This window comes from Aphidius gifuensis, linkage group LG4 (assembly GCF_014905175.1).
Source record: "Aphidius gifuensis isolate YNYX2018 linkage group LG4, ASM1490517v1, whole genome shotgun sequence".
Taxonomy (NCBI): Eukaryota; Metazoa; Arthropoda; class Insecta; order Hymenoptera; family Braconidae; genus Aphidius; species Aphidius gifuensis.
The window spans coordinates 2,897,149-2,911,414 of NC_057791.1; the positions used below are offsets into that span (position 1 = coordinate 2,897,149).

The 14,266-nt window shown below is 25.4% G+C and overlaps 3 protein-coding genes across 4 annotated transcripts; 1 reads left to right on the plus strand and 2 right to left on the minus strand.

Annotated features, from left to right (window-relative positions):
- Window positions 1–45: 45 nt before the first annotated feature.
- Window positions 46–2,367, plus strand: LOC122854500 (protein LAS1). Its single transcript, XM_044155236.1, has 3 exons — window positions 46–190; window positions 257–349; window positions 428–2,367. Exons 1-3 carry the CDS (start codon window positions 138–140, stop codon window positions 2,250–2,252), a joined length of 1,971 nt encoding a protein of 656 aa, XP_044011171.1. The 5' UTR covers window positions 46–137; the 3' UTR covers window positions 2,253–2,367.
- Window positions 2,256–5,408, minus strand: LOC122854502 (transmembrane protein 135-like). 2 transcript variants are annotated; one of them, XM_044155243.1, is made up of 9 exons: window positions 4,806–5,273; window positions 4,421–4,551; window positions 4,226–4,352; window positions 3,756–4,145; window positions 3,515–3,682; window positions 3,300–3,440; window positions 3,053–3,219; window positions 2,825–2,981; window positions 2,551–2,735 (listed from the first exon to the last, which is right to left on the minus strand). In XM_044155243.1, exons 1-8 carry the CDS (start codon window positions 4,950–4,952, stop codon window positions 2,867–2,869), a joined length of 1,386 nt encoding a protein of 461 aa, XP_044011178.1. In that variant the 5' UTR covers window positions 4,953–5,273; the 3' UTR covers window positions 2,551–2,735; window positions 2,825–2,866. The 2 variants fall into 2 exon arrangements, with proteins under 2 accessions (XP_044011177.1, XP_044011178.1); XM_044155242.1 differs by having other exon boundaries at window positions 2,256–2,981; window positions 4,806–5,408.
- On the minus strand, window positions 5,287–14,114 carry LOC122854499 (protein PFC0760c-like). The gene is made up of 3 exons (XM_044155235.1): window positions 13,883–14,114; window positions 6,224–13,718; window positions 5,287–6,139 (listed from the first exon to the last, which is right to left on the minus strand). Exons 2-3 carry the CDS (start codon window positions 13,658–13,660, stop codon window positions 5,849–5,851), a joined length of 7,728 nt encoding a protein of 2,575 aa, XP_044011170.1. The 5' UTR covers window positions 13,661–13,718; window positions 13,883–14,114; the 3' UTR covers window positions 5,287–5,848.
- Window positions 14,115–14,266: the final 152 nt, after the last annotated feature.

Sequence of the window (14,266 nt, forward strand, 5' to 3'; positions counted from 1 at the left end):
TCGAAATAATTACGAGATAGAAATTTTATGTTGAGGTGAGACAGTAGAGAGGGACATTCACTCTCTCTCTCTCTCTCTCTTTTATTTGCCTTATCTCTCTCGTGGATATTTCACGTGGTTAATTATAAAAAAAAATAATGGCACTCTCGTTAAAAAACGAGGGTATTAAACGTGTACCATGGTTTTCATCGTAAGTAAATAAATAACTAATAATAAAATTATAAAAAATATAAATTAATTATAATATTAATTACAGTGCAGAATGGCATCAGGTATACAATCAAATTTACTCAAATGACACAGTTCAACAAACAAGAGGTTATGAAACCCTACTAGTATGGAAAGCAAGGTAAATATATAAATATTTACTTATAAAAATTGGAACGATAATAAATAGTTTATTAATTGTTTATTTATTTTTTATTAGAATGCCAAAATTACCAGTTGGACCTGACTGTACATTGTCATTGATACAAGTTTATTTAAGAGATTGTGAATGGAGTCCAAAAATAAATACTGGTAAATTACCAATGACTTATGAAAATGATCTTTGTCTAATGTATTCAACAACAATTATGAGATTTTTAAATCATATATCAAATATTGGTCATACAAAACAAACATCATTATTTCAAATAGCTAAACAATTACAAATACCAGAATGGATTGTTAATTTACGTCATGATACAGCACATGGACATGAACTTCCAGCACTTGGATTATTAAGATTAGCAGCAAATAAATTATTATCATGGTTACATGATGAATATTGGAAAGCAGAAGATCTTGTATTAGAAAAACAATATATACAAAATAATAATAATAATGATGATATCATTGATGAAGATGAAATTTATGATGATGATAATAATATTGATGAAGATGAAATTGATGATGATGATGATAATACAAGTTTATCACAAAATTTAATAAATCTTATTGAATTATGGATTGCTGTTGGTCTTTATATTGAAGCTGATTTTAATTATGTTAATGATATACCAGATGATAATATAATATCAACACTTGATGATTTATTTAATTATGTTAAAAAATCAAAAAATAATTTTAATACAAGTATTGATGATGCTAAAAAAAATCATCGTTTAAGTACAGCAAGATCATTATTATTAAATGAAATAACAACATTAATAAATCGTAATAAAAATCATGATAATATTAAAAATATATTAATAAATTGTTTATTTAAAAGTGAAGCTTTTTTACCAACACAAGAATTAATGGAATTATTTTTAAAAAATTCAAATATAAAAAAAATTGATGATAATTTACCAATAAGTATGACAATTTTTTGGCAATCATATATATCAATATTAAATGATAAAAAAATACTTGATTTATTAATTATAAAATTATGTAAATTTATAAATTCAACAATGGAAAATAAACAAAGTAAATTAATTGCATCATTATGGCTTAAAGCAATTGGTGATGGTCTTGTTAAAATGAGATTAGCACAACAAGATTTACAATTAGTTAATGATAATAATAATACAAAAAGTAAATTAACACCTAAAAAAATGGGACTTAAAATACAAGAAAAATTAAAAAAACAAAATCCCGAACATAATAATTCACTTTGGTTTAATATTACTGGTAATATTCCAGTAATTTTTTTAAATAATAATTTTATAAATGACATTATATCAAATGCAAATGAATTTACATTAAAATTTATAAAATCATTTTTAAATCTTGTTACACCGAGAATTGATTCAATAATTAAAACTAAATTACTAAAAATTATTAATATTCAAACAAATATTAGTTCTTTAAATTGTGAAAATATTACGAGTGAAGATGACATTCATACTGTTGATGATTTGATGAAAATATGTGGATACAGTTATGAAAATGAAGAGTCACAAACAGATATTGATATTGATGAATTAACAAATAATGAAATTGCTGATGAAAAAATACGTAATGAACATATTAAAATTGCTCCAGTTGATTATAACTGGTCTGATTGTTCATTTGGAATTTTACCATGGCAAATTAATTCTTTGGAAATGCTAGAAATACCAAAATTATTGAATGTTAATTATCCATCAACACCTACTGATACGTCACTTGGAATATTTAATAACAACAATGAATTATTTGGTCGTCGTGTTAAATGGGACAATGTGTTACGTAAAAATAGAAGAGTTAAAAGAAAGAGACAAAAACGTGATGCTCATGTAATGATAAATCGTGCCATGGAAATTGTTAAAACAAAAGTATTTTAAAAATACTTGCATTTTTTTTTTTTTTATTAAACAACAATCATTATAAAATTGTATGAAAATATTTTTTTTTATGAAAACTTTTTTATGTATAATAAATAAAATATCATTGAAAATATTTAATTTATTTTTTAAATTTATCAATACGCCTTTTTGATTGTTAATTTGATACAGCTAAACAATAAATAAATTGTTTAAAAAAAAAAAAAAGACTCGATTGATAATTAAAATATTTCTATAAGGTAATTTTTAAACCCTTTTTTTTTAAATATAAAAGAAATCTATGCACCATTTTAAATAAATAATAAATTAAATTAAAAAAAAAATATATATAAGCATTTTATCCCGTAAAAAAATAATAATTTGCTTGTATTATTATAATGATTATAATAATTTTGAACTTCGTACGTACTTATGAAATATACTAATTTTTTTTTTTTCAATTTCAATGATCTATCCTAGTTATAGGACACTGGCTTTTGGACTCTGTATTATGCAAAAATCACAATTGACTATTCATATATTTTTTCACGTCATTATGATTATATTAACTTGAAAAAAAAATAAAGTATTACCTCATCGTATTGTAAACAATACACTGAATAAATAATATATTTTTAAAATGAATATTTTTTAATATCTGTTGTGTTTGTTGCTTTCAAAACATCTTGTAGACATTTTGATGAACTCAAGCCAAATTCATCAAGAGGAACTCTTGACATTGATGCAATTCTATTAGATAATAAAAAAAGGATAACAAATAATTAATTGTTATTAATATTATGATGGTTTTTTATATTTACCTTCCACCAGATAAGTTGTATAAAAATTTCCAATAAGATGATCTGAGATTTTGTGGCTCAACAATTGCTGCATGAAGAAGCACTGCAGTACTTAGACTATATAAAACAATAACAAACCATTTGTACTCTGGTAAATATCCTTTTTCAACACCTCTATTCCAGTACAACTAAAATTATAATTAAACAATTAACAAAAATAATAATTAATAACAAGAGAAGCAAATGAAATATTATATTTTTTTTTTACCTGTAATGATTTCCACATGACATAAAGTGCAACAGTATTATTTGGAAACATAGCAAATGCAGCACCAGCAACTAAACCAGATGGTATTGCATGATACTTTGAATCTTTATCAAATGTTCTTCTCAATAAACATGTCATCAGCTATAAATTAAAATATATAAATTATTATTTTGTATTTTTTTTTATAATAAAATTAATAAATAAATAATACAAACTCTATAAAAACCAGTAAATCCACCAAGAAATAATGCCAAATTAAAATTATTTTTTTTAAATAAAATTGTTTTAATTAATTTTGGCTGTTTTATTAATTTTTGTAATTGAAAAATTATCTTCATTGATAATTGTACACCCAATCCAATTCCAAATAGCTTACTTGTTCCCTTTATTAATTAAACAAAATTTTAATTTTAATATTGTCTTATTATTTTTTTTTTTAATAATAAATATTATTACCTCAATAATAAAATGTATACAACTGTGTGGATGTGGACAAGTTGAATGTCTTGTTAAACTTTTAATCCAAGTTATAATATATTGATAAACTTTTAATGATTTCCAAATAATACTTAATGATTTTTTATTTTTATATATAATTTTTTTTTTAGCATCAGTATGTTTATTAGAATTATTTATTGAAATATTTTTATGATCATTATGAGTTGGATCTTCATATGGACTTGCAATAAATTTAATAATACGAAATATTGAATCTTTTTTAATTTCTTCACAACGATAATAATATAATAACATTGCCATACTTGTTGCAAATATATAAACATTACCAAATTTTATTGGTTTCCAATATCCTCTCCATACACCCATTTTAAATAATGTTTCTGTTGCCTGTAATTAATTTTATATTATTGTAATAATATCCTTGTATTGTTAATAATTTTATAAATATTATTTAACAATTAACTTACAATATTTGATACATATAGACAAAGAAGTGGACGTCTTGATGGTCTTTCAATAATAATTGCTGATAAACATGAAAAAAATGATGGAATATATGATACAGATAAAATATTAAAATTACCCAGAATTCGTCTGAAACAAAATACATATTATCATGTAATTATTTATAATTTATTGATGATATATTTAACCTAACATACCTCAAACAACAAATTGAAAATGATAATGTAAATGCACTCCATGACAAAAATGCAGTTGATTGTAAAATACCACTGATTGTTTTTTTGATGTCATCTTTTGATGGTTTTTTTCCTTTCATTAACAAAGTTACCTGTAACAAATATATAAATTAATTAATTAATATTGCATGATTATTACATTATTATTTTTTATTTATTGTTAATCTAGTAATTGAGTGTTTTGTTTTATTTATAACGTGATGATAACTGTACATATAATCATTGGGTGATTGAATAACGGTCATGAATATTCACAAGAAAAAAAAATATCATGTTATTTGCAAGATTAATTTTAAGGATACGTATATTTATTGTTTTTTATTTAAATAAATAATTATAGTCTTACAAAGTAAACAGTTGAATATATTTTTAGACATTCTTGGATGGAATGCAGACCAAGTCCAGCAGTTGCTGAAATACAGGAATTTGTCCAAGGATGTATAACTTCATGACAAGTAGAATTTATAGAAAATTTACTCAATTGTGTTGGCATTTTTGTATAAATAAATAATAATTAATAAATTAATAATCAGAGGAACTTAACAAAAAAAAAAAGATAGCATTAATTCACTCAAGAGCACTTTGAACACAGTGCATCAATCAGCATTGTATAATTTTGTTTTTTTTTTTTTTAATATAAATATAAAAACGATAATTTAATAAACATAAAAAATAAATAAACCAATAATTTTTTGACCTAGATAATATTTAGAAGGCACTTGATATTTTGATAATTTAAACTTTGTTCATTGTCAAGTGTTTATCATTATAATTGATATTTATTTATTTTTTTTTTGCTTGTCAAAATTCAAAGGTTATTGAATCAGCTGAGAGCTGAAAGCTTGATAAACAAGTTAAGATAAACAACAACAACAACAAAAACTTGACTGAACGACAGTCAACGAAGGCCAATGTGCCGACTGTTCCCGAACAAGGTTTTTAATCAACTGACCAACTTAATACATACAGTGAACAAGTACCACAACTAAAACTAAGTGGAGACAAAAAAAAAACAAAGATAAAAGATACAAATAATAACTAACACTGTATATAATTAGATCTTTGTTTTGTTTTTACACTTGTGCAATATTATTAAACAATTTATCAAATTAATTTTTCATCTTCTTATCTATTTCAGCTTCTTCATACACATCTTTTTACAATTTTTTTTTTTAAAAACATAGAGAAGAATTTATAATGCAAATATAATAACACATAAATTTATATACATTTTGCACTACTTCAAGTCTTGCAATGATTTTATTTAATCATATAAGTTATAAAGATAAATTAAAAAAAGACAATAACTATAAATTATCCTAAATAAATCAGCTAAGGGAAGAAAATATTCAAAACAAACTGTGTATATATATAAAATGATTTTTTTTTTTACACATTTGTATTGAGTAATTGATGATAATTAAGTGGTGGTGGTGGCACAAGAAGAGGAAGAGGAGTTGGTGGTGGTGCAACTTGATTTGGTGATAAGGAAGTTGATGTTACTTCTGGAACACGAAGTGACGAGTTATATGCTGATAAATAACTTGGCCATAAATGTGGTGGTGGAGGTGAACCAGGAGGTGGTGGTGGTGGTGAACGATCATCAAGTTCATCAGAATCATCAAATATCATTGCAGCCAATGGTGTTATCCTTGGTTTTTTTAATTTAACTACTTTTACCTGTAAAAAAAAATACAAAAAAATTAATAAAATATATATTTTTATTGAACCAATACACATAGACATAAATTATTTTAAACAAACCTTGACTTTTTTCTTGGTTTTTAATGGTTTAACACGTTTTAACTTTCTCCTTGAACTTTTACGTATTTTTGTTTTTTTAATATGTAATTCTTTAAGTGGATCATCATTTACTAATGATTCTGGTGGTGGAGGTGATGGCATATCACCTTCACAACCACTTGGACTTGTTCCTTCACCTGGATTAACACCATCAGCAAATTTAACATATTTTTTTGCACGTATTTTACGTATTTTTGTTAATTTATTATTGTCTTTATCATTATCTAAATTATCATCTTCCATTTCCCAATTTATTATTGCATTATCATTAAGCTGAATTGATATATCGTCTACAAAATTTTCTACATTTTTATTATCATCGTCATCATCATAATTATCATCATCATTATTACCACCATTTAATGTGCGATTTGACCAAACACCTGGAGCAACAAGAATACCTTTTTTTGGTGGTGGACGAATACTTATTGGTGGTAATGAATTACTATCTGGTTCAATGTCAATACAATTTTCATTAATTATTGTTTTTTCAATATCAATTTGACTTAATGTATTTGAAGTTGATACTTTTGATTCATCGTCATAATTTTCTTCTTCATCTTCATCATCATCGTCATCTTCATCTTCATCACCATAAACCTCTTCATCATTATCCTCATCAACTTCTGGTTCTACATCATTTATTACAGCATCTACTCCACTTGTAACAATACCACTACTTTCATCATCGTCATCATCATAATCATCATCATCATTATCATCTTCATTATTTTTCTTTTTATTATCAATTAATATATTTACATCAATAATATCTTTAACTGATTTTATATCTAAGTCTAATTCAGCTTCAGCTTCAACACGACTTGTTCTTCCCAATATTCTTTCTTCACGTCTTTTTAATTTTTCAATTTTTCTTAATTTTTTATCACGTCTTTTTTCATCTCTCAAACGTTTACGTTCTTCTTTTTCTTTTTTACGTGTTTCCATAATTGCCTCATAATTATATACAGGCTGTGGAGCTGGTAGTGGTTTTGTTGGTGTTAATTTTGGAAGAATTTGAATATTTGATTGTGTTAATATTGTTGAAGGTGGTGGCATGACAATTGATGGTACAGCCAATGGTACAGGTACAATTTTTGGTGTATTTATTATTGTACTTGGATTTATAATTTGTATATTTGATGGTGATATTTGTGGATAATTTTGTTGGGTAATTATTGGCACTGATGAACGTTCAATAACTGTTGTTGGTGGTGTTTGTATATTTGCAGTCCAATCAACATTTGTCGTTGGTACAACTTGAAGTACATTACCAACTCTTACAACTCTATTTAAGTTGTTATTATTGGTATTATTATTACTATTATTATTGGCATTGGTATTAGCATTAATATTAGCATGAGTATTAACATTAACATTAGGATTTGATGCTGGTGATAATAAATCACTTCTAATTGGTATATTTGGAGTACGATTAATTATAGAAGTTTGTTCAGCTGGTACAACTTGTAAAACATTACCAACTTGAACAACAGTTGGTGGTATATTTTGTTGATTACGACGAAATGGAATGTGTGGTGGTTGTTGACATGATGAAACTGTTTGACGTACTGGAATTATACCTGGTAATTGTGTTTGATATCCAACCATAGAATGAGGTGAATTAAAATGTGACATATTATACATATGTCCAGATGCTTCTTGTGATTTTTTAATTCCCAATTCAAGCTCAAGTCGATCATCAAGTGATAAACGTTTTGGTGAATTTGTATGTGTTGTTTCAGCAACTCTTGGTGGATATGTTAAATTATTTCTTGGATAATATGGATAATCTAATGGTATATCATTTGAATGATAAAAACCTGTAGATGATGATGGTATTGTTCCAATTGTATTTTGATCACCAATTAAATTTAAATCACCAACTGAATCAGCCATTGTTGCATTAATACCAGATGGATGAATAATTGTTTCAATTTTTCTTCCAATTTCTTGACAATTACTTGGAAATCTATCAAAACCCATTGAAAAATTTCTACGTGGTGAATATGATCTTGATCGAGATCTTGTTCTTGATCGTGAACGTAAAAATCTATCTAATGATCTACGTCTTTCAGATGGACGTATTCTTGATCGTGAACGTGAACGTGAACGAGAACGTGAACGAGATCTTGGTCTTCCTCTTGATCTTGAATTACTACGTGATCTTGAACGTGAACGTGAAATAAATCTTTTTCTTAATGGTGAACCACTTCTACGTGATGGGGATGATAATCTTGATGATCTTGAATGTCTATCTGGTGTTCTTCTTTCTCTTCTACTACCAAATTTATCAAATACTGGTGATTTTTCCCAGTCAATATCACGACCACGTTTTTCTAAACTTCTACTACGATATCTTGATCCCTCTAATAAATCTCTTTCAATACTATTATTTTTTGAATACGGTCGTTCATTGAAACCAGTATTATCATTTGTCAATATTCTATTACCATAAATACCAATATTTTCATTTTCATTATCTAACTTTTTACAAATTTTATCTTGTGATAATTCATTATCACGTTGTTTATTTGCTGATGTTACATTTCTCAACATTTCAAGTGGATCATATACTTTTTCTGGATTTAACCAATCATTTTCTTTACTTCTTGGACGTTCACGTTGACCAGAAGAACGTCCACGTAATGGACTTCTTGAATATCGATCTCGTTTTTCTTCTGAACATTTACGTCTCATTGAACGATCTCTTCTTGGACTTCTACTCCATGATCTACTTCGACTTCTACTTCGTCCTTTGTACCAAGATACTGGTGATGATTTTTTATATTTATTATCATCTTGATTGTAACGTCGTCTATCACGTGGTGATGTTGATCTTCCAGGACGATCATCATATTTTAATTTTTCTTTATTTATTAAATTACTTGTTTTGTTATCTTCACTAGATTTTATATGAATTTCTAAATGATCACGTTGATCAGGTTGTTGTTGTTGTTGTGGTGATTGTGAATTTGGAACAATTATTTCTGTAAATGTACTTTTAAATACAGGTTTTGGGGGTGATATTTCATTTTTAATTGGTTCTGGGTCAGATGGTTCTTTTAAACTATTAATAATATCAGAAATTATTTGTTTATTTTCATTTTTTATTGTAACTGGATCTTTTAATAATTCAGCAATTGGTCGTTTTTTAATCAACTGATTTGGTAATAATTTTAATAAATAATTTTCTGATTTATCAATTGTAGATTTTACATTGTCATTTGATTTTTTAGTATCATTATTATCCGAGCTATTGTCATTGAATTGACGTACTAAATTTTTTTGTATCATTTTCATTGTATCAGAATCTGAATATGTATTTTTATCTTTAATGATAAATTTTTTTTCCTTATTTTCAGATTCACTGTCACTTTCACTATCAGAACTACTTGATGATGAACTACTATCACTACTACTGTCACTTGATTCATCTGATATTTTTATAACATCAGATCCACTTGGACTATTGTGTTTATTTTTTTTATCCTTTAATCCAGAATTATTTTTTTCAATTTCAAATTTACCTTCTAAATTTTTTATCAATGATTTATTTTTTGATAATATTTTACTGTCAATAGGTTCACTTATAAAAGGTTGAAGTTCTTCTTCTTCCCAATTAACAGCAACAAGTGAATCTTCTGGTGTTTCTAATGGTTTTGGTGATTCTACAACAGGACTGATTGATTTTTCCCATTTTTCTTCATTTATTGTTTCATTTTTTTGTATATTTTCTGATAATACTGGCGCTAATTGTTCTGGTACTTTAATCAAATCAACTGGTAATGATTCTTTTTTATCAATTACGGGTACAGATATTTTTTCAATTGATTCATTTTCAATTTTCGTTTCAACTTTTAAAATTTCAGGTACAATATTTGATTGCCAAGTTTTTAAATCTTCAACAGACTCTGTAGATTTTTCTTTTTCTTTTGTTATAATAACTGCTTGACGTTCATCTTCTTCTTCTTCATCTTCCCAAATTTTTAATGATGGTAATTTTTGAATTTTCTTTTTTTTATTATCAATTTTAGTTTCTTTTTCAACAGCAATATATGTATCTGTTTTTTCATCATATCTAACTTGTTTATTAATTTTTTTTGATGGTTTTAATTTATCTTTTATTGATTGTAATGAGTAATTATTTTTATCTGAATCTATACTATCAACTTCCCAATCATCAAGTTTTTTTTCAACTTTATTATTTGATGATGGAAAATTAAGATAATTTAAAGAATCAAAATCCAATTGACTTCCCCATTTTTCTTTTTTCTTCGAAGCTTTTTTATTTGTTTTTAATATTGATTGTTGATTTTCTAATTTATCATTATCACTTGCTTCTGTTACACTAGTTGTACCACATGATGATGTATTGCTTGTTGAATTTTGACGAGTTTTTTTTATTTCATTTGTAGATTTATCATCTTGCACAATTAAATCTTTGACTAAATTATTATCTACAGTTTCAGCTTTTGTAATTTCACTTGAAATACTTTTATCATTTGTTATCTTAATTTTTGTATCATCTTCTGTCTCTTGAATATTTTCATCTTGAATTTTTATTGAATTGTTTTCTTTTTTAATTGGTATTACGTCAACATTAATATTTTCAACTACTTTACTATCTAATGGAGCAGATTTTTCATTTACAGCTAAAATAGATTCAGATTCAATTGATTCTTCAACTTGTTCTTGTTTTGTAATAGCACATTCATCACTTGTCTTTTCTGATTCAATAATTTCACCTTCTTCAATACTATTTGTCTCATCTTTATCATCAATTTTATCATTCAAATTATTAACTTCTAATTCATTAACTGATGTCGATACTGTTTCAACAATAGTCGCTACAGGTGGTATTATTTCAACACCTGGTGTCTTTATATTATTAGTTTTTTCTTCTTCAATATCAATTTTTTCAATTTTAACTTTTTGAAGATTAAAACTTTCATCTGATTCTGATTTTTTTGATAATCTTCGTTTCTTTATTGATTTACGTTTTTTCATATTAATTTTTCTATGTCTTCTTTTTTTGGAATGTTTATATTTACTTGATGAACTTGAATCAGAATATGATGAACTACGTCTTAAACGTTTTTTTTTTCTTAATGATTTTTTATTTTTTCTTTGATGATGTTTTTTACGTTTTTTTGATACTTTATCATCACTACTTGAATCACTTGTATCACTACTTGAATCACTGATATGTCTTTTTCTTTTTCGTCTTTTTTTTCTTTTTCTTCGTTTACGTGTTTCTTCCTCAGAGTCTGATGATTCTGATGATGATCCTGACGATGAAGAGGATGAAGAAGAAGACGAAGAAGAAGACGATGATGATGTTGACGACGAAGACGAAGACGAAGATGATGAAGATGATGAAGAAGATGTCTCACTACTTTCACTTGAAGCTACTCTTTTTTTTTTCAATCGTTTTTTATTAACAATTTTTTTTGTTATTGATTTATCATTATCACTAAGTGGTTCATGTTTAATTACAACTTTTTCATAAACAGTTTCGATTTCTTGTTCATTTGATTCATTATCTTCATTTATTTTATTATTATCAACAGCTTCTTCTACAAGCTCACCATCATCCAATTGTTTTGTATTATTTTCTTCAATTTTTATTATTGGTTTTTCTTCAACTACAGTTGTACCATCATTATCATCATTTTCAATTGGCAGTTTATCAATTTCCATTGGTGTTACATTGATTTCATTATTTGATACACAAGGTGATGAAGTTTTAGAAGATGATTGATCATCCAATGTTGCAACAGTCGATGTATCATTACAAACAATTTTCATAAATTGTTCATACTCTGATTCAAGATTTTCTTCAACTGTTGATGATAATTCAACAGATTTATCATTATCAGAATTTTGATTATTAATACTTTCATTTATTTCATCAATTGGTGTAGCTATTTTAGTTTCTTCAATAGTTTCATTGTCAATTATAGTCGAATTTGATGATGCTTGAACTAATTCATTTTTACAATTATTTTCATTATCATCATTATGCTCAGACATGTCTTGTTGTTTATCAGTATCAACTATTGTAGATGATGTATTTATTGAATCAATATTTGCAACATCAGATGATAATTTTTTGTCTTGAATTAATATTTGTCTATCAAACCAATCTCTTTTTTTAAATTCTTCATCATCAACAGAACAAACAATCGATTCTTCAGTTGAATCACTTATCATACGTATTATTTTTTGACGTTCTGGTGATAAATCATTGTTAAATGAATTAAGTGGCATGTACATTGATACTCTTGGATTTTCACAATATAATATTTGTGATTTTTTATTATTTTTAGTAATACGAATAGTCTCTGGTGGATATTCTTTGTATGTATCATGTAAACCAGCAGCAAGTACACTTGTACGTTCATGATGATAATTTTTAGTCATAAGCATTTTTTTAAAATGCATATCATATTCTTGATATGATTTTAAATTAAGCTCTTTACTTGTATTATCATTTGCCACTTGTGATGATGATGATGGTGATGATGATTTAATTTTAATAATTCCACCATTATTTTTAAAATTTTTCCAACTATCACAACCAAATGAATAATTATCTAAATTTTTTTCAATATTATCATTTAATTCATTGCTATTATTATTATCTATAGATTTTAAATTAATTTTATTATCTTTTAATGATAAATCAGTAATATTATGTTGATTTTTTTTATCATTATCATTTATTTGTAATTTATCTATTGATTTATTGGACGGACTAATTGTTGTATTATTTCTTTTATCTGATGGTGATTTTTTTCTTGATTTTTTACTATCACGACGATGACTATAATCACGATGATGATGATGATGATGATGATCTTTTTTTCCTTGTTTATATTTTTTATAATAATCTCTATCTCGTTCATGTTCTCTATATTTATTTTTATCTCTATCATTACTTCTATTATTTATAAAACGTTCATTACCATCAAATGTATCTGGTGTATTTTGTGCAAGCATTTTTCTTCTTGCATCGTCAAGCATTATTTCATCAATTGCAGCTAATTTTGGTTCTAATTGTTTTTTATTATTATTTTTATTTAATTTTACACGTTTACGATAATTATCATTATCTGTATCATGATTATCAGATAAATTTAATATTTTATTATCATTAATTTTTTGTAATTTTAATGGTGTATTAAGAACATTTGCAAATGCCATTAAACGTTTTTTTGCTTGTACTTTACCAAGTACTGGTTTTGTTATTTTTGGACTGTCATTTACTGAATCATTATCGGGAAAGCCTCTAATACTATCCGGTGTTTCAGAACCTCCTGTTATTGTTACAATACTATTTGACGTATCAGAAACAACATCATCTAATGGACCTTTTAATCCTGGTGAATCCATTTTGATTTATTTTATTTTATTTTTTTAATTTTCAATTTAATGAACTATAAAACGTAACCTAAAAATAAAAATTAATAATCAATTAAATCTATTAGTTATTTTAAAATATAAAAATTATTATTATTATTATTATTTTGGTTAATGTAAATTTTTTAAAATATTTTTTCAACCGGTTTTTTTTATTAATATATTAAGTTATTTATTTTATTTATTTTTAATTACCTTTGTATTTTTCATTTCTGATAAAACAAACACAAAACAGTTCATTTAACATATATTTTCATACATATTATATTATTTATTTTATGTTTATTAATTATTTAAGTTGGTTGTTTTATTTATTTATATTTTTTTTCTTATTATTACTCTAAATAATTTACTCCAATTCACTCTAAATACACAAAACACAAATGGCAATAAATTTGATGTTAATATCTACACACACACACACAAACACAAGCATGTAGAGTCATCATCAATCATCGTCATTGAAAAATCATCATCATCAAATGTCGGTATGGTTGATATTTTGTTTTTTGATGATTAATTTGTTCGCCATGTTTTTTTTAAATGTACGTGCGCGAAAGTTTTGAAATTAAATTGCTA